Genomic DNA, 19,945 nt, shown 5'->3' with positions numbered 1-19,945 from the left:
TTTATCACCAACACTTCCTTACAAGCTTGTAGTTTTTGTGAAGCTGAGAATGAAAACATTTCATCACAACGAGGAAAGACTTAATCTCTGCTGCTCTGTTTTTATGTTCAAACACAAACACACATTAAGAGACTGTGAATAATAAACCAAAAGGAAAATGAGAAAAGCCAATAATTTAAAACATCCTTTTTGAGTCCTAAACATTTATATATATTATATCCACATTCTTACATTATACAAGAGTAGAAAACACATTTCAGCTTTTCATTGTAAAATGTAAATTCTGTCGTTACATCCGCCACAGAATTTGCATTTAATCTACTGTTACTGTGGAAACCAGCAACATTAAAATGTATCAGCCCCAGGTCGCTCAATCCTTTAATTTGAAATCATAACAAAAGGTCAAAGGTCAGCACAGCACTGGAGCGCATGTGAGAGGGGGAGCAAAGAGAGCCAACATCTGGAATGACAATGTGTGATCTAACAATCACCTGTGGTTTGACAGAGCGCACATCTGGACACATCATACCTGACGTACTTCTACAATCGAGTAAAATGAGTAAAAATATCTTTATCATTGATGACTTTGGGCTAAGCTTTCTATTCACATATGCATATACACAGTGATTGTGAGAAAGAAGTGTACTTCATATGTCACATAATTACTGCTGCAACATCAAAATGAGGAGATTTGTTTTCCTCTGCTGTCATGGTTTGTGACAACAATGACATTTTACATAATTCTTTTTTAGTTGTATCTACATTGTATGTCAAGCACTTTGAGCTGCATTTCTTGTCTAAAAGGTGCTATACAAATAACTTTTATTATTGTGTAATGGAACATAGTTACATAAGACAATATAAATCATATGTAGCCAGTACAACTTCTGTTGTGTTGTTTATACATTTTCACGCCATAAAAAAAATCTTTCACAGTCTACAAGAGAATTCATAAATCTGTAACAAAAATATTCAAGATATAATACAAAGACAAAGTTTGAATGCATCAAATCTTTACAACCCTTTCCACAGAGAGTTATGTCGAGTCATTTCACGGAAAGTGCGAACTGCAGCATTCCTGTTGCTGTATCTCTGTTTAGGAATTTGAGTGATGTCACTACTGATTGAGGCTTCTGATATATTTATTTAAAATCTATATATATATATGTATGTATATATATTTAAAATCAGAAAGGCTTAACATTTTATTTTTAAATCAAGTGATATCATATACATAAACCAACAGCTCCATTCTTAAATTTCTCTAAGAAATGTAACAACTGAATTTTGAATCAGTGCATGCATTTTTCTTTTGCACTCAATATTTTCTTGCTTTTCAATCTTTTGTAATCCTTTGAAACAATGATGAGGCACCTGTGCAAACCAGTTGTGTGGAGTTGTGTGTCTGTGCTGTTGGCCACCATCCATCCGTTGATGTCTATCAGTGCAGGCTGAGCAGGTTGCATGGCAGGAGAGTCATGTCTAGAGCACATGGTCGCTGCTTCTGAATGCTTGCATCACATTGTGTGTATGAGGGTGTGTACTCGTTTTTCAAGACTGGACCTATAGAGGCTAAATTACATTTCTGAGTCAGAGGTAAGTTGCAAATTGTTGTTAGGTTAAGGTGAGGGATAAGGTTCTGGTTAGGCTGTCCACAATGAATGGAAGTCAATGCAGTTTCCTAACAAGGACAGATGCACAAATCTGTGTGGGTGTGCACTTGCACTTATATCTTTGTGACGACCTTTTTGGGCACAGAGTTTGGTGTTGGGGTTAAAAATAAGCATTTAGTTTGATAGTTAAGGTTACGGTAAGGGGCTAGGGAATGCATTATCCCAATTTACAAATGTGTGTGCAGAGGTGTGGTCTTCATACCTCCTGTACCTGACTGGTTGAGTTTCATTGTAACACTCCCACCTCTCACAGCTGATTGGCAACAAGCAGCCAATCTTACGAGTGGGCTGCAACCGCCTCTGTTTCTCACCTGCCACTTGTTATTTCAGAGCAGCTTCCAGGAAATGATGCCTAAGAATTACACACACACTTGTAAACCTGAGAGAACTGAACTGAGAAAGGAATCAGGATATGTGAGTGAGTGCTTGTGCATGTGAATGAGTTGGAATTTCATTTCATCATGAGTCTCAAAAACAGGAGATTCTCACTGGACAGCTCTGTGTGAGTATGAATATTTTAGTGTCACATCCTTTACAAAAACTAGACATCTGTTCTCATCTTTTAAAGCCGACCAATAATCCAAAGCCTCACTCTAAACACCAGGTGTTTGGTATATTCTTGTTACATCTGCAGTGTTTGTGGCTGCTGGTTTTGTAAAGTGAAAGCAATCTCTAGAGATCCCTGCTGTTGCACAGAGACATCAGACTAACCACAAGTCTAATGAGCTGCCAGTTTAGACCGGGCGAAGGGAGAAGGCCGACACAGCCTCTGGTGTTAAGAGAGGTTTTTATTCAAGGTCTTTGAAGCTACTGTAAATGTTCCTTTCATATAGAGAAACTCTGCCAACTGAAGTATTTGATTTACAAACCGATGTGTAGTCAGTTATTTAACTTGTGTACTCTTCACTCAACATCAGTGCTGATGCATGGTTGATGCTGCACATGCGAAAGATTTTATGTTGATGCTCTGTGTGAGAAATTCTTTGTCTGTGAAGCATCTGGATTCACCGGCGTTCACCTGACACAAAGAATGAAAGTGAAGATAATGATTTTTGTTTTTATCCACTCTCTCTGTGAACTGATGTTCCCATCGGGGAGAACTCCATTTCATTCTCTGTCTTTTTGTATGATGTGCGATTGTGTTCATCCACTCTTTGGTGTTAGGAAAAGCAGCGGGAAGAAATCGAGACACAGCCTGAGTCTGGACGAGGCCCGACTGGAGATGCAGGACTTTAATAACAGCCTCACCTCCAGCATGTCCGTCAGGTAAACTACAACACTGCACACGGGGAGAAGGAGATGGTTTAAAAAATGTTTAACTAACACCTAAAGATAACTTCCTTATATCATTTGTGCATTTGACCTCCATGTGTAATCAGGGATAAGACCATAGCAGAGGAGAACGAGGAGTGCTCACATGAAAATCATGTAAGTGTTTTTTTTTTCTCATCATGCTCCTTCCTGCAATCCTACAATTTCTTTGCCAGTGACTATAATAAATATAATATAATGAATCTAGCTGGTAATTCTTCAAAAGTCATGTCTGTCACTCAGTCTGTTTGTATGTTGAAAACATATCTTGCGAATCATTCATCTTATGGGCTTTGTACTTGACCTGTGTATTCTTAGTGGCCCGCGGAAGTGTAGTATTGGATTTGGTGCTACTTGGACATTTGATACGGTCATTATCAATACAAATTAAATAAAGAGGAGATCTGCACATCTGTACCAGTCACTGGGGGTGGGGCAGTGTGCTCTCAGTCTGTGGACTGAGTTGAACATGTTGTTCTTTTACCTTTATTTCACCATATCTCCGTCATGGCAACAACATTCCTAAAGTCACTTCTTATTGAGCAATTTGTTTACAAAGTAAAAGTTTGTTGATTCTGTTGCTGCAATTCTTTATATCAACCTGAATTACAGAGCTTTGATCTTGAAAATGTTTGAAGATTGAGTCAGTTGCATATTTAACAGACCTCTGAAGTAGCCGACATGCGATTCATGAAAAAATAACAGCATTTTAGTTGAACAGTTAAATTTATATATAAACCACACGTGAACAGTCATAAAGCAATTTCAGTTTCACTTTATAAGAAATTGACTTCATAGCAGATAAACCAGTTAGGATGAACACCAAGATTTCTAACCTCCCTCTGCACTATAGCCTGTTAGAAAAAGCTCTGCACACAACTTCCAGCAGGTCAACAATAAAAAGGGACAGTAACTGTTTGAGGAGGAATAATTCTGATGTGTCTCCACAGCATCAGCACAGGCCAAAAGAACAGCTCATCACTCAACAGGCAGGTTTAGAAACGGACACTGCACTCGTTTTCATTATAACAATAATAACAGTGACAATGTGAAGGTGGTTGCTGGTATAGACGAACATGCAGACAGTTGTCACCTTAATCTGCAGCTCCACTGATCATTTATGATGTCATTACCTGCTCATCCCACTGCTGTAATCTTTGCTCCACTGCCACCACACTCTTTTTTTTTTTTTATTCATTATTACTGATTTTCCCCACAGAGCTCCCAGAAGCACAATAAAATCTTCCGCAAGCTGTTCCCAGATATTCCCGAGGGGGAGAACCCGACACACGGTAAGTTGAGCTGAGGTCCAGAGTCTGTTGCTCATTTGTTTATATTGATTTAGGAAATGACATCACATCGTGTCCTTTCCCCCCCAAATGTCTTTACTAGCTGCCTCATACAGTAGCTACTTTGGTCGAATAGTCTGACAATTTGTGTGTGTGTGTTGCAGTGTTCCCTTGTGCCTTGCAGAAGGAGGTGTTGTATCACGGAAAACTCTTTGTTTCTGAGAACCATGTGTGTTTTTACTCATCTGTGCTGCTCAAAGACACCAAGGTAAAGTACAATAAACTGCATTAAAACTGCATTAAAGTGAAGTAAATTCACTGCATCGTAAGGTTTATCTTGGATGTGTATTTTTTCTCCTCAACACATTGAAGGTGTTGATTCCTACATCCAGTGTCAGGGAGGTGAAGAAACAAAACTCAGCGTTGTCGATGTTGTCGCTCCAAACTGCTGATGGAGAGAAGGTCAGACTACAGGATCCTTTTCTCTATTTTTCTTCCCCTTTCAATGCAGAGCACTGTGCACAGGCAATATAGTGCACAGACCTTACACACAAATGATTTTGAGCTGTCTACACTAAAAATATATACTGTTTTCACTGCTTAATGTAAAATAAATAAATGATGTATAAGATTCATAATATAATAATACAATTAATTAATACAGACACTTTAAATAGGTTAAAACAGAGAGTAAAGCAAATTACTACAAAAAGTTAAAATACACATCATAAGCACACATTGAAATATAAAATACACATTATAATCAGTCACTAAAATATAAAATACACATAATCACACACTAAATATAAAATACACATTATAATCATACATTCAAATTTAAAATACACATTATAATCACACAGTAACAGCAGTTCTGAAGAGGTGTGTTCTAAGATGTGTTTTGAAGAGTTCAGTCCAGTCTCTGGTGTGTTTGGGGAGAGGGCTCCAGTGGGAGGTGGATGAAAAAGGTTCGATGAGCACTATTATTGTGCAGTTAATATTTTGGTTGGCAATCCAATAAAAAGGGAATTTGCTGCTATTGAAGTTGAACGGCCACATCATCAGGCTGTGGGGGTGCTCAGTGACATTGAGAAACCTCTTGGGTTTTTTCTGCTTCTGTAGAACAGCGTGTCTCTGGAGAATAATAATCAGGAATCAGACGTCCCTCTCTATGGGTGAGGAGTTCAATCACAGAGAAGATCCAAATAGATCGTTAGTGGGATTTTTAAAAGGTTTTTGAAGAATCAGACATCTGGGTGCTTTGTATTTCACTTTTTACATTTCTATTGCATTATTATTACTTGTGTTCTGTGTTGTTTTGTATGTGCTTTGCTTTATTTTCTTCATATTTATGCAATGGCTCATTTAGAGACTAGCTTAAACTCTAAATACTCACATGGGTGTATGTGTCATTGTGATATGAATAGTTGTTTCTTAATTAATGATGTGTATATGCTAATCTATTATAACAATGAGTTCATTCAACTAGTTAGTGTCATTGTAACGTACCATTCATTAAAAGTGAAGTTGGGAACTGGATAGAATAGATTGGGAACATTTTCTTCAAATTCCTGCTGTAAAAATGGCAACAGTGTCAACACTGAGCATACATTCATCTAGTTTTTATTCCAGGTCTTTTATTCCAAGTATTTCTTGTCTTTTTCTCTCTCAGTACTTGTTTGTTTCTTTGAGGAACCGTGAGATGTGCTACAAACTCCTGCAAAGCGTCTGCTCATATGCACAGGTAATGTACCTGCTCCCCTAAATCTGCATGCACGGAAACACAACCATTTCTCACACAAAGGTTGTTTATTTCAATCACGGTTCTGTTTGTCTGACGCAGGGAGAGAGCACAAACAGCAGCCCTCACCTCTCCTCCGCAGAAAATCAAGCCGATCATGATGTGGTAGGTTTTTGTTTAAAAAATGTTCAGGGGTCTTTTTAATGTGGAACAAATATGATCACATAACACCTCGTCTGCAGGTGTCCAGTTATTCCAGTCTGGACGACAGCGTGGATCGAGATCTGAGCCGACAAAACAGCATCGATTATGACAACTTTCCTGAGATAGGCAGTGAAGGTGAGCGAGAGATAGAAGAGACAGAAACAAAATGTGGAGCTGAGTAATCTCTGCCGCTTCACATTTTCTTTGCCTTTGGTAAACGACCTCGGTTCATTTCACTTCTCTATTTGAAATAAAGATATTAAGAACTTTACTGAAATACGTCAACACACTGAATGTCGCACATGTTTTTCAGGTCCAACAAGCAGTTCCACTCTTCACAGCAGCTTCACGGATAAAAACGATAGAGGTGTGTGTAGACCCTCACACAAATTGTGTAATATCTACTTCACTATCAACGAGTCATGGAGGTAAGCGTCATTATAGAAAACCGTGTTGATGACTTTTTGTGTGGAGCAGCTGTATTGTGGATCTGGAGCGTCGTTGAGAAGGTGGTGCCATTCGTCATCCTCAGAGAAATGAGGAATCTCAGCTTTTTCTTCTACATCTACATTATGTTGTGAGTATTATGTCTCACAGGTGGCACTCCATCCCCTGTGGTTTTATGTAACTAAAGCATATTGATGCAAGTTCTGTAATTATCACTATTTCCCCTTTGTATTACCCTATAATGAAAGCAATAATGGACTTTATTTATATAGCACCTCATACTGTGCTTTACGAGTTAAGAATGAAAAATTGAAGGCAAACAATAGGAACTAATTAAAAGTGATTCCAAGACCACACAGCACTACAGCACAGGTATAAAAATAACAATGAGGAAGAGAATCAAAATAAAATAAAACATTATAAAGTGATTAAAAGTGTTGAAATGATCAGAACTAAAATAAAAGTAAAGAAATAAAAATAATGACTTCAAGAGATATTTAAAAGAGGATAGAAGCTTCTTGCCGGACGGAGATTTATCATTTATATTTGTGCTTTTGCTTAATTTTATTTTGGCTTCTGTACATTTTACTAACTAAACCTGTCACATCCCCGTACACTTTGAACAAACTGCCAGGAGAGGTTAGACTAGAATCGGTCTCCTGTTTTATCTCCCTTCTTGAGACACATCTCTATAAAAATGCTTTTAACAGATGATGTCTATGATCTTTATCATCTGTATCTTTTTTTTTCACCCTGTGATTTTCATCGTTTGATGTAAAGCACTTTGTTTCTTGTATTGAAAAGTGCTATACAAATAAAGTTATTATTATAAATCATCTTAAATTAGTCATTCAAAACTTTACGTACAAACTACTTTCATGAATTAGTCATAATTAGTAATTATGTGGTTATATAGTAATAGTTTAGTATAGTAATTAAGCAGTTGAAGGGGATACTTTTCTACATAACAAGTTGTCGAGGTATTTTAACACTTTTGACATAGAGAATCTGATTACATCCACCACACTGCTGTGTTAAACCTGTTAACCACTGAAAGAACGGCCGCAAGAATGTAAACACTGATCTTTAAAAAGAAAACAACACCTGAGGTGGGACGTTCAGACGACCATCACCTCACTATCTGATGCCAGGTCTCGGGCTCTAGTACCAAAAAGGTTCCATTAGGACAGAGTGGGAGGCTCAAAAGATGAAACCCCAAGATCACAGCACATTAAATCAATGTTTTTATGAAGAGTTATATTTTTAAATGTGTATGAAACACAGGTATGTTGACTTTCTGGATTGTCTGGAGGATCTCAAGGAAATATAATAATAATAATAATAATAATAATGTGGCTAAGGTCAGTGATTACACGATGTTACAGCATACAGATAGAATCTGCTGGCATCTTATTGTTGGGACTGAACAGTATGTACCCGTCTCCGTGTTTCATTCATGCTGCCCAAAAGACATTTTCATTATATTGTGGTTGTGTTTGTAGAATTGTGATGCTGCTGTTGGCGTCTGGATACATGTTGCTGAAGATCTTTGCGCTGGAGGAGCAGCTGAACTCTTTGGGAGCCTTGACTGAGCTGTCTCTGCACCACAGAGAGTGAGCAGACACACAAACGTGAAGAAAAGAGAGAGAGAGAAAAGGAAGACGACTTGGGACCAGTCAGGTGGAAGAAAAGGGAGATGTCTTAAACCGGTTTTAAAACCATTTGTCTTGGACTTGGACAGAGTAGTTATGCAGGTTTACAACAGCAACATGGACAAAAGATAACTGATTACATTCCTGCAGTCACACCCACTAAAGACTGTTCCGCTTTTAAAACTGTACAGTACGTGATAATTCTTTGTAGATTCATCACAACCATACACAATTAAATTGGGGGATTTTTATTTCTATTCTGTGGTGTTCTGGATCTGAGCATTTCCTCCACCTCTTCTTTTTTTGCAGGTACCAGGAGACGTAGCCTGTGGCAGAGGATTGATTCTTCCAGGACATCGTGCAATGTACCACTGGGTTCAGATCCCACCCTGAGCCCTGTCTAGACACACTCCCAAGAGCATCTTAAAACTGAGACTCCATCCCTGTGACACGCACTATATCTAGTCTTACACTGTTATTGCACGTATCGCTGCCCTGACTGTAGATATTTTAACTCCTGTACTCGCACCATGTCATGAAGAGAAGATTTGTTAGACGTGCACTGATTCAGATGAAAAGAAGTGTGGCTCTCCTGCTCTGAAACATATGGACTCGACATGTTTGTTTCCTGGCTGTTGAAGAAGCTCAGCTTGCAGAGGCTACAATCTGACCGTCGTGTTCTCGGATCAATTCAACCTACACAAGAAAAAAACGAAGCACGTTTGTTGGTCAGTTGATTTTAAATGAATTACTTGTTTTAAAATTTCTCACTGTAAATTAACAGCTGTAGTCAAGGTGTTGAGAATGACTGTTAATGACAGCAATAAGCCAGCAGAGGGCAGTCACTACCATTTAACTTGATTGGGCCACAATGACTGGATGAAATTTGCACTTCTAAGAGTTTGAAGCTCAAGAAATATTATATACCTTGTAAAGGTTTTACTGCAGACCTTCAGGCCTATCATTCCTGTTAATAAATACTTGACATTTAGTTCATGATCTGTATATGTGATAACAATATTGATTTTATGTCAGCTGTGATAATATATGAATTCAAATTCACGGGTATTGTTTAAAACTATTTATGAAATCCTTTTTCACTACTTTTCCAGACTTAGCCTGCGTTGCTTCAATCTAATGGAAAGACTGTGTGATTGAATGTATTTTTAAAAACCCGGTGTCAGTGTGGTCATATCATGCGAATGTCATTCTGTACATAAAGTCTTCCTGACAATATGATCTTGTACAATCTTATATTTGTTTTTAAAATCAATACAGTCCCTTTAATATTTTTGTACATAAGTGATTTTTTTTTATTATTTTGTTGTCCATAAAAAGGTCAAGATTCAGTCCCATGAATTAATTTCATTACATCATATTCTTAGTTCAAAAAAGCAACATAAAATTACAAATCATAATACAAAGAATAGAATAGGTAAGTACAGTAACCATATAAACAGCCCACTATTATGGTCTACCCCCCTATCACCCCCCACCCCGCTCAAACTCTAGCACAAAACTCATAACAATACATCAGTTAGTATCAGCAATTTAAAAAAAAGTCAAATAAATGTCCCGTGTTTTTGTTTTTTAAAGCGCTTCAATGTTCATATGCTATGAGTTCAGCTTTACCCTCACACAGAATACACAACAGAGATAACATCCCACCCTTTCATTTGCTCGGCAAAACACAATAAACATGCATACAGTTTTTCACTGCTTCACACCCCAACCCCCCATCAATTAACATTCAGGGCCAGAGGATACAATGTACGTCAACCATAGTGGTGCATCAGTAACATGGTCGGTTTTTCCACCCCGTTTCTTTGAACCAAACCCCATGAATGAAAAGTGGATCCAGTGGTTTCCCTGATAATACGACCTGTCCAGAATAAAAACAAAAAACAACTGAGACCTACTTCTATTTTTTCAGAGAAAAACGATAAGTCTCTCTAATTCTTCTGACAGCTCAGATCCCTGGTTCAAGATGGTAACAGATTTCCATTATTTACATTTCAGAGACACGAAGCACAGGATGAGAATGGTGAGGTTCCCTGTTCGAAATGATGACAGCAGGCGAGTGGCGTTTTGGTAACCTTACCCACCACTCACTAAGACCCACTTGTACTCCCAAAATGGAGTAATCAGATTAGTGCGAGTTCAGTACATGTTCCCTTTGACAAGACACAGCTACTGTCACTGAAAATGATGGGTCTCCTGTACAGCTACCTCGTGTAGATCTAAAACGTGGTGCTGCCCTGCGACTCTAAAATCAGTTCTTGTACTTTTCAGGCCAACACACGAGGCCTGTTAGGACTTATTCAAACGGGATGCTAGTATCCTTGACGCTGGCGTGTAGAAGACAGTCAATAATAATGAAGACACACAAACTTACATTTTATACCCTTATTACACTTTAGATGCTTTTTACAATAGTGCTGAACTTAAGACCTGCTTTTGCCATGCTTGATCTGATATATATAAATGTGTAAATATACTGTATATTACAGTACGTGTATGCGTGTAGTGTTTGAATGTGTGTCAATGTGCAAAGGTGTGTGTGTGTGTGTGTGTGTGTGTGTGTGTGTGTGTGTGTGTGTGTGTGTGTGTGTGTGTGTGTGTGTGTGTGTGTGTGTGTGTGTGTGTGTGTGGTGGAACCTGCACCACACCAACAGTGAGAGGCTCAAATATGGCTTGTCAGACTTGAAGCCTGCTGCCATCCATAAGAGAGCTCTTATATTTAGGGCCACAGAGGTTAAAACAGAGCTGTAGTAGGCATGATGTCCCATCCTGGCACCCGATCCAAATCACATTGTTAGTCATAACATCAACAAGCATGGTTCTGAGACATGACAGTCCATGGCCCTACACTACGACAAACACGTTGGGATTAATTACATCAAGACAAACACGTTAGAAGAAAATGTGCTCAGGGGGCGAATGTGAACAGGAGGCTGTCGAACTCTGGTGATGAATGCTACTGGAACGAGACTCGGGAAAACAAAGTGTGCTGTAAGACTGCGAGTTAATCAGTGTGATATGGATGAAGTATTATTTTTCTGAAGTGAGCAGCGACCTACTCTCGTTATACCTTAAAAGCCTACAAATCCAGCCGGGACATCAAGCTCAAAACAAGTCAAATGATTCTCACAGACGTCCCTGACAACTACACTTCAAACAGAAAAGGAATAGTTCAACATTTAGAAAATATGCACATGTACTGTAGAGGGTGAGATGAGAAGATAGATAAAACTTAGTAAAGTAAATAGAGATGTTCCGGTACCAGAATCGGAAATGCCTCTGATACTGCTGGGTCAGGTATCTGCAAGTACACAAATCTATGTATCTGATCAATGATTCCTGGAAATCACTTCTTCTTTACCGCTCCAAAACAGCAGTTGCTCTGTACCGTCACTGACAAGTGCTGTTTTTAGAGCGGAGAAGAAGTGATTTCCCTCTAAAAGCAAGTACAAATGGCAGTATGTACCGTTTGCAATGGGTGGCACCAATGTTGCCAATTACAACTGTAGCAATAGGCCATTCAACAATGCTAGCAATCATCCCTTCTATACAGTTAGTAGCATACAGCTGTTAAAATATGTTAAACGAGTCATTTCTTTTAATATCAGATGGTATCTGATTGGTACTAAGTATCGGCCGATATGCAAAGTCCAGGTATCCGAATCGGTACCAGGGAGAGAAAACTGGTATTGGAACATCTCTAACAGTTAATATGAAATTACAGCTTGCCGACAGTTAGGTTAGCTTAGCATTAAGACAACCAACAAGGGGAAACAAAAGCCTGGTTGTGTCCAAAGGTAACAAACACCAGCACCTCTGTGGTTTCATGGCAGGTTATGTGCACGGTCGTATAAATCTTCTCATCTAACTCTTAACAAAACAGCCAATAAGTGAACTTCCCTTAATGTCAACATTCACCTTTAAATGTGACTCACTCCTAAACTGCCCAGGCTTCAAACGTCACACATTAGTAAACACTGAAAGGCTTCTGCTTTCTGTTTAGAGCAAACTGATCTAATGTGACATGAAAATTACTGAGTAAACCTTCACTTCTATAGATGTTTCCCTGAAGGCTGAGAAACATCCACATGACCGTAGATATCTTCACCGATCAGTCTCCATTTCAACCACACCATCATTTCTCATTCAGAATAAGCTGGAAATGGGTAAAAAAAAAAAAAAAAAGCAACACAGGGAAATCAAAAATATTCACTTCAAGTTGCCGCTTCAGTTCTGTGGACAGGAACTATAACTACAGAACAGCCAGGAAATGAAATGGAGGCTGGCCGTTCTGCAATCTTCATGACCGACACCAAGGGGAAAGAAGGTGGACCCTCAAACCACACAAAAAGAGGGGGTTAGTGCTAGCTGGATAGCAACTTGGGAAATGCCCTGGCAGTCACATGAATGTCCATTAACAGAGGAGGAAGGGGCGGGGGCACATGCTCGACCCGAGTTTGTCCTATGGAGAGAGAACTAGTCGAGCTGTGGAGGTATTCTTCATTCTTACATTTGCAAAAAAAAGAAATAGAACACATAATATTGATAAGTCTCCTCCACCTGGAGCTGTCCAAGTTTTCAGGATGTCCACTTCTTTAAGCACTGCCCCACGCTAACGCAGTCACACTCGCATTTTTCAGGTGTCACAGGTCCATGGAGATATGAATAAACACTCAACACGTGCGTCTCAGGATTCATACATTCACTAACATGTCACACTTAAACATGACATCTGTGAGCCTTTTTGGACAAAGCACATAGTTCTTCCTTCTTAATTCAAGAGTAAACACATTTTAAAGCTGCAATCAGTTATTCCCCCCACCCCATGTTAAAAAACTGTTTCATCTGAGTTCTTGTTTTAAGCATGTTCTCGACACTCCACTGTTCAGATAGATACAGCTAATGATAGATAAAATTAAAAAAAACGCCCTCACCTTTAAAACAGGAAACAGAAGATAGGTTTTGTTGAAATATAACCTTAAGGTGTGCTGCTTCAAAGACACACAGATGTGGCAAAAATCACACATCCTTTTTAGGTCTACATGATGACATCCTCTTTCTCACTCTCACACAAAGTTTCATTCACACAAACGCAGAGAGGCTGTTGTTCATTTCTCAGGCATGCTGTGCAGCGAGGTCCTGGTTGATGAAGCGCCGTAGCCTCTCCAGGTACTGACTGTAAAGCTCAATGTCGTTGTGACCGGCTCCCTCCACCCAGAGGGGCTCCACTGCCTTGGGACAACGCTCGAACAGGGCGAGGCCATGAGAGAAGTCGATGACCTCGTCCTCTGTACCGTGGATGATGAGCACTGGAGACGGGATCTTTGACACTTTCTCAATGCTGGGGGAAAAATTCAAATAACGGAGATCATTAACGCACAACTTTACAGAATTCAGGCATCAGATTCAATTTTCCTACAACAAAAAACACAATGACAGTGTGGATTTCAGTGAGATGCATTAGAGTGACACTGGACCTAAAATGCATCCTGGGCCACGTATGAAGGACCGATTACTCAGCTGACGTGTCTGACCTGCTTCAAAAGGAATTCAACACATTTTTTACTCTTCTCAATGACCATACATGGCTTTGTTTGTGGCCACCCCACAGTATTAATGATACTGATCAACACATAATCATTGATACTTTTCTTAAATTTGTAAAATATTTTCTCACAGCACAGCAGCTCTGTTTACACTGAGATGGGAAGTTCTGTTTTGACTTATCCAGTGAATGCAACACCTGACAAATCAAAGCATTTCATCAGATGTGCAGCAAAGCCCAGAGAAGGGTAGCTGTTGCCATGGTAACAACTAACAGGGATCCAAAAAGATTCTTGTAAACAAATGTCTGCCTTAATACAGTTCTGCTCAATGGTACGGATATAACCAGATATTGAGGGGGTAAATAACATGATGTAGTTGGCATGGAAAGATGGTGGACATTGTTCAGGTGCCACAGTGTATCATAACATCACCCACAATTGAAAGTGACTTAAACAGTTCTGGAATAGGTGGAAAGAGAGCCAGATGCATTGCACTGAAACCCTTCAACAACATTTAGAAATCAAGCAGCTGCTGTGTATTTAGGAATATAACATTCTGGCTTTGGTTCAAATTGGGCACCAGCAGAGCAGCTGATTATACCACAGTGGTGGTTTGACAAGTTTTAATGGACATTTTCATACTTTTTTCCCCACCGAGCGTATTGTCAGCATTTGAGTTTCCCGGAAAAAGCTTGTGAGTATTATTTACTAAAAATAATCTAATGTTACTTTATTTCCTTAATATCATTGACAGCACAAAGGAACTTACTTAGGGAAAGCATCGAAGCAGTATGTTTTCTTAGTGTCGGGGAAAGCCACTCTCATACCAGACGTGAGAGGAGAGTGGAGGACCACAGCAGCACACTCGAAGCGTGATGCCAAGTCCACCGTGGGCACTGTACCTATACTCTGTCCGTACAGGATTATGTTCTCAGGGCTGATGCCATACCTGAGGCGCACACAAACAGACACACAAACATTTACACAAAAGATTAATATTACACAGATTAATATTCATCAGTATTAAGCCTGTCAGTCCAACAACTGGGAACAAAAGAGTTTCATAATAAAAATAAAATACAAAGATTAAAAAGAGAACTTCATAAACTCATTGCACACAATTTCATAAAGACTTTAAATAACGTTTTTGTAGACTTCATAAGAGATGAACCGTCAACACATTCTTTTGGTGTTAATTTTGAAACAATTTTATCTTAATCTTAAATATATAATGCATCACTATCAGCTCTTTGTCCATGCTACAATACAGGCAGACAAGACGGAAAATAAATTATTCAACTTTATTACTGATTTGGTATTTTCTCCTCAACTAGCCTGTCACCTATCAGTTGAATCCTTGAAACGAACTGGGCACTTAAGGATTTTCCTTAACACTAAAATATACATTTTAACGTGCTTGCTTGGATGGAAAGAGAAAAACAAGGGGGTTTCTGCCAGCTTACCGGGAGCGGAGGGCATGCCAGGCGGCATCAATATCAGCATAGAGGTTCTTTTCAGACGGCTTGCCAGTGCTAACACCGTAGCCTGAGTAATCATAGGAGAAGATGTTGCAGTTGATGCGTGTGCCTAAGCCAATATAGAAGCTGCTCATCTGCCCCAGGTCTACTGCGTTACCATGGGAAAACAGCACTGTAAACCTGAGAGACAAAGAAGGAAGGGGTGAGAAGGAGAAGGGAAGCAGGCGGAGGTTAGGCAAGAACACTGGTGAACTGGAAAATCCTCAGCTGATGGGAATCATGGGATTTAACAGTATAATTGATAATAACATGTCTGTAGAAAGGCAAGTTGACCTGTTTAAAACACAAGCAAATCAGTCATAGGTAGCATTGTGATTTGTGCGGACGCACATTTAGTCTCAGTGTGTTCAGGGGGAGCGTCTCTCACCTGGCGTTGGGGGCACAGCGAATGTACATGCATCCAACCCTGTTCCCTCGACTGGACCTGGTCAGAAACACATCCGTCACATCCAGCTCTCTCTGCGTATACTGGAACTCGGCTCGCTCAGTGAGATGCAACTTCCACCTGCCTTCGACCCCACTACCTCCACCTCCAGTGCCGCTGCCGGCGGCGGCGCTACCACCACCACCACCACCTCCTCCACCACCACCACCTCCACCTCCACCTCCTCTGTCAGCTCCACTACTAGTGCCCAGCCGTGAACGCAGTCCTGGGGCTCCAAGAGATGGCAGAGGAGCTCCTGAGCTGGACCCAGATGCAGTTCCAGTCCCAGAAACTGGATCTGGGTCAGGGAGAAGGGCATAGGTGGGCTCTGGAGGGAGGAAAGCCAGTTTGGCTGCAATGCGACTGGGGCAAGGGGGGCAGCAGAACAGGCAGCATAGCTCTCGTATGGACAATCCGTTCATCTTCTGTTAAAAAAATTAATAAACATGATAGACACATTAATTAGGTGGCAGAATAAGTGAGTAAGAAAAGGAATTCCCCATTATTTAACAGCAGGTTTCCCACTGTGTTTTCCCAATCCAGTCAGAAGAAATAACTGCATTTTAAGGAAATATTAAATTAGGATAGCTTATCTTAAGAGAAACATGCAGTGGCAGCATATCACACCGAATGCCACATATTTAAAGAATGAGGCAAATCTTCATTTAACAAAACTAGGGTCACATCCACGCTGGATATTTTTGTCTCTGTCCAGACAAGCCTTTTATCTCTATATCAGTAATCTCCATGCGTATAAACACATCTTGAAAATCATGTCACATGACCATTTGTGAAAACTGGTCATGCTTTTTTCTGTGTTAACAGGAAGCAGCTTGTGTTTTTGCAGTTGGTTGTATAGTGTTCAAACTAAAAACTGAGCCAGCAGCATTTCCAAAGTTCAGAGTTGTGTGGACGCCAGGCATAAATATAGCAAAAGTGATGCACTTTAAAACTAGAACATAACAGTGGATGTAGCCTAGGTTAAAACCAAGTAGCTGCTGGACTGTGTTTTGTCAATGAGGACAAGAGACATTCATCATCTTGTTCTATAGTCTAAGAAAAAAATGCATTTAGCATAATGCTGGAAATTTTTCACCCTTTATAGGTTTGTCCCTTGTTTGCACATAAGCTCAGTCGTATATAATACACAGACTTTTTAGTTGGGAGCTGGCAGTGTGCAGTCTGATAAATGTCTCATTTAACTAGTTCCAACATTTGCTTTCACACATACAATACTTCAGGCTAACTTATAAGTTCAGGGTTATAGTGCATGTCTGAAATAAGCTTTTTTTGTCTGTAATACAGCCCACGCTTGAGTAACTCTGAGTATGCAGAGAAATTGGTGCCTCTCACTGCAGGGAAATATTGCCTTCTAAGTGACTAGGCTTTGTCCAAAAGTCCCAAGAGGGGTCAGATAATAGAAACTGTTAGTTTGGGCCAAATTATTTAAAAAGATCAACAACCATTCGGGAAATCTTCAGGCAGTCATGCATCACACAGCCAACCAATCATTTAACTGGATAACTTGATTTACCTTCAACTCTATCACACACTTACATACATTCTGGATGTAGCACTAGACTATGGGCAGACCAGCCAAAAGAGATGAAAAGCATCAGGATCTCTGTATAACTCAACAGTTGACTAACTGATCAATCAAATCTTAAGTTCATTTTTCCAGTAATGTATCAGGAGACACAGTTTTACTAACCACCCCCTCACCCCTGACACCTGCTTCCTCACGGAAAAAACTGCACATAAATTCTGTAATGAACCTACCTGGATTCAGAAATCCCCGGGTCTTGGAATGAGCTGGCACACAATGGTGCCAAAGTCTTCAGGTGGAGTCACTGAGCCAGTTGGATCTTGACAAGAGAGAACAGATTATACACTGAAATAACAACAACACGACAATGTAATAATCACATAAGCATGACCACTTAGCTGGCCTGATCTTTTAATGCTGTTCTTCTAAGAGCTTTAGTGTGTTGATATGAAGATGATACATATTAAGAAGCATATGCTATTGTTCTTGCTTTCAACCATACAGCATCTGGGACAAAGACAAATTACACAGATATGGAGCAAAAGTAAAACAGTATCCTGGCATTGCAGCTGTGCAGCTTGATTCAAAGATTATACTCATACACACATTATACAAAGGGTTGTTATTATCATCCATGTACATCCTATAGGCAAATAGCGTTTGTCTTGGTAGTAGTTATACACATTATTCATGTACTGAAGCTAATACAATGTTACTGCGGTGTTAAAGGGATTCAGACGGCCTGATGTGACCATGGACACTGGTGACTAATTACAACACCCCCTCAACACATAAAGCGAGTGATGTGCTAATGTAGCTACATGGATATTACATCGATATTAACCTCGACTGTTAGCCAGAGATGTTGGGCATATAATGGGAACATCAGCACGGTGACACAACACACGGACAAGCGGTGATGTGAATAATCGACATGTCGGTGCGGTTGAAACGCATCAGCCATCGTGCAGGTGAATGACAGCGAAGAGTCAAGATCTCATCTTCTTATCGTTCGCGAGCCATCCAGCTAGCGGCGGCGGCTAGCTCGCTAGCACGTTAGCCTTCAAGCTAGCTACTTACCGATTCACAGGAGGTGGGCCGGCAGGCTGGTGTTGCTCCTTGTGTCAACAGAAGCAGCGCAACACTCAGAAGATCCTTCTTGTGTCTTGACATGGATGTTTTTACACGTGTGAGCTGACAGCTGTCGGTGGCTAGCTAACCCGAATTCATGGCAACCAGATTTTTTTTCTACTACAGTACGACCGCAGCCGGAAGTGACGTGGGCGCGTATTTTTTTCAGAATTTGAAAAATATGTTCAAGAGAAGATTTTATTTTCATCACATCTAAATATATATATATATATATATATATATATATATATATATATATATATTGTGCAAAGCAAAATGCACATATTCAATCCAACATGTGGAATTGGAATAAAAGTCAAATTAACTGTACATAACATAAACAAGGTGTTTCTGGTAATCTTCACTCTGGTCTAAATATTTAAAAACCAGAATCAGTATAGTTGGACAAAATACTTTAGATTAAAAATAAGTCAAATGTTAATACAACAGTGTTTAAAATCTCAGGTACATGTTAAGGTCCTGCATTTGAAATAGTAATGTGCAGAGGTACTACCGGTGTAAATGTACTTGTATCATGAGTGAATGTGCTCATAATGGAACATAATGGACCTTTGTTGGTGTATTATCAAACGTTATACATTATAATATTGTATTACTGATGTAATAACATTAACAACAATATATATTTTTTTAGTATTTTGATATCAAGATTTGAATTTACCAAAAGAGCGTGTGTGCATTTCTTTATCGTAAAAAATATTCTGTAAGATATTTAAAGGTACAGTGTGTAGAATTTTGTGATATCTATAGTGTTGAAATTGCATGTTGCAGCTGAACACCCCTCACCTCACCCTCACCTTCCAAACATGAAAAAGAAACTGTAGCCTTTGCTTCTCATAAAAACTCAAAAGGTGTTTAGTTTTTCCAGTCTGGACTCATGAAAAACATAGCAGCCTCTGTAGAGAGGGTCCCCTCGATGTAAATATAAAGGGCCTTTTCTGGGGTAAAGAAAACTACAATTCATACAATTTAGATTTAACGAAGTAGTGAAAACATCATGAGGATTATTCTACATTAAATTTCTGTCAATAGTTCCCTCTCACCTAAATCTTACACACTGGACCTTTAAGTGTTTTGCCAACTCAACTGTAGACAACTGTATTGTAAGAAGCAAATTTCTCCAATGAAGCTTCAAGTTTGAGTCTCTGTTACTTTCCTGAACATCATTAAACACGTATTTCAGTCATGTTTTATGGTTTAAGTGTGTGTGTGCGTGTGTGAGAGAGAGCGAGAGAAAGAGAGAGAGAGAAAGAGAGAGAGAGAGAGAGAGGTGGGGGAGCTCCATTCATCACTGATCCACTGCAGGACTGTGTTTCAGGGACTGGCTGTGAGTTATGGGCCCCTGCTGTCACTATGCCTGCTCTGCCTTGGACATTTCACCTCGCCACTGTAAATTCAAAA

The 19,945-nt window shown here is 39.6% G+C and overlaps 2 protein-coding genes across 3 annotated transcripts; one reads left to right on the top strand and one right to left on the bottom strand.

The window, feature by feature from the left end:
- Window positions 1-1,999: 1,999 nt before the first annotated feature.
- LOC109645790 (GRAM domain-containing protein 2B-like) lies at window positions 2,000-9,553 on the top strand. 2 transcript variants are annotated; one of them, XR_011238673.1, is made up of 13 exons: window positions 2,000-2,175; window positions 2,838-2,939; window positions 3,053-3,101; window positions 4,204-4,276; window positions 4,438-4,541; window positions 4,646-4,735; window positions 5,946-6,017; window positions 6,117-6,179; window positions 6,257-6,353; window positions 6,532-6,585; window positions 6,696-6,795; window positions 8,168-8,345; window positions 8,627-8,765. XR_011238673.1 is itself a non-coding variant. In XM_020111437.2 (13 exons), exons 1-13 carry the CDS (start codon window positions 2,135-2,137, stop codon window positions 8,640-8,642), a joined length of 972 nt encoding a protein of 323 aa, XP_019966996.1. In that variant the 5' UTR covers window positions 2,001-2,134; the 3' UTR covers window positions 8,643-9,553. The 2 variants fall into 2 exon arrangements, 1 of the variants encoding a protein (XP_019966996.1); XM_020111437.2 differs by having other exon boundaries at window positions 2,001-2,175; window positions 8,168-8,278; window positions 8,627-9,553.
- A 53-nt stretch (window positions 9,554-9,606) lies between these two features.
- On the bottom strand, window positions 9,607-18,671 carry abhd17aa (abhydrolase domain containing 17A, depalmitoylase a). Its single transcript, XM_020111457.2, has 6 exons — window positions 18,473-18,671; window positions 17,626-17,711; window positions 15,790-16,271; window positions 15,348-15,542; window positions 14,654-14,833; window positions 9,607-13,679 (listed from the first exon to the last, which is right to left on the bottom strand). Exons 3-6 carry the CDS (start codon window positions 16,266-16,268, stop codon window positions 13,454-13,456), a joined length of 1,080 nt encoding a protein of 359 aa, XP_019967016.2. The 5' UTR covers window positions 16,269-16,271; window positions 17,626-17,711; window positions 18,473-18,671; the 3' UTR covers window positions 9,607-13,453.
- Window positions 18,672-19,945: the final 1,274 nt, after the last annotated feature.

The sequence above is a fragment of the Paralichthys olivaceus genome, chromosome 16 (assembly GCF_024713975.1).
Source record: "Paralichthys olivaceus isolate ysfri-2021 chromosome 16, ASM2471397v2, whole genome shotgun sequence".
Lineage (NCBI taxonomy): Eukaryota > Metazoa > Chordata > Actinopteri > Pleuronectiformes > Paralichthyidae > Paralichthys > Paralichthys olivaceus.
The sequence above is the reverse complement of the archived record's forward strand: the minus strand, read 5'-3'. Positions and strand labels throughout refer to the sequence as shown.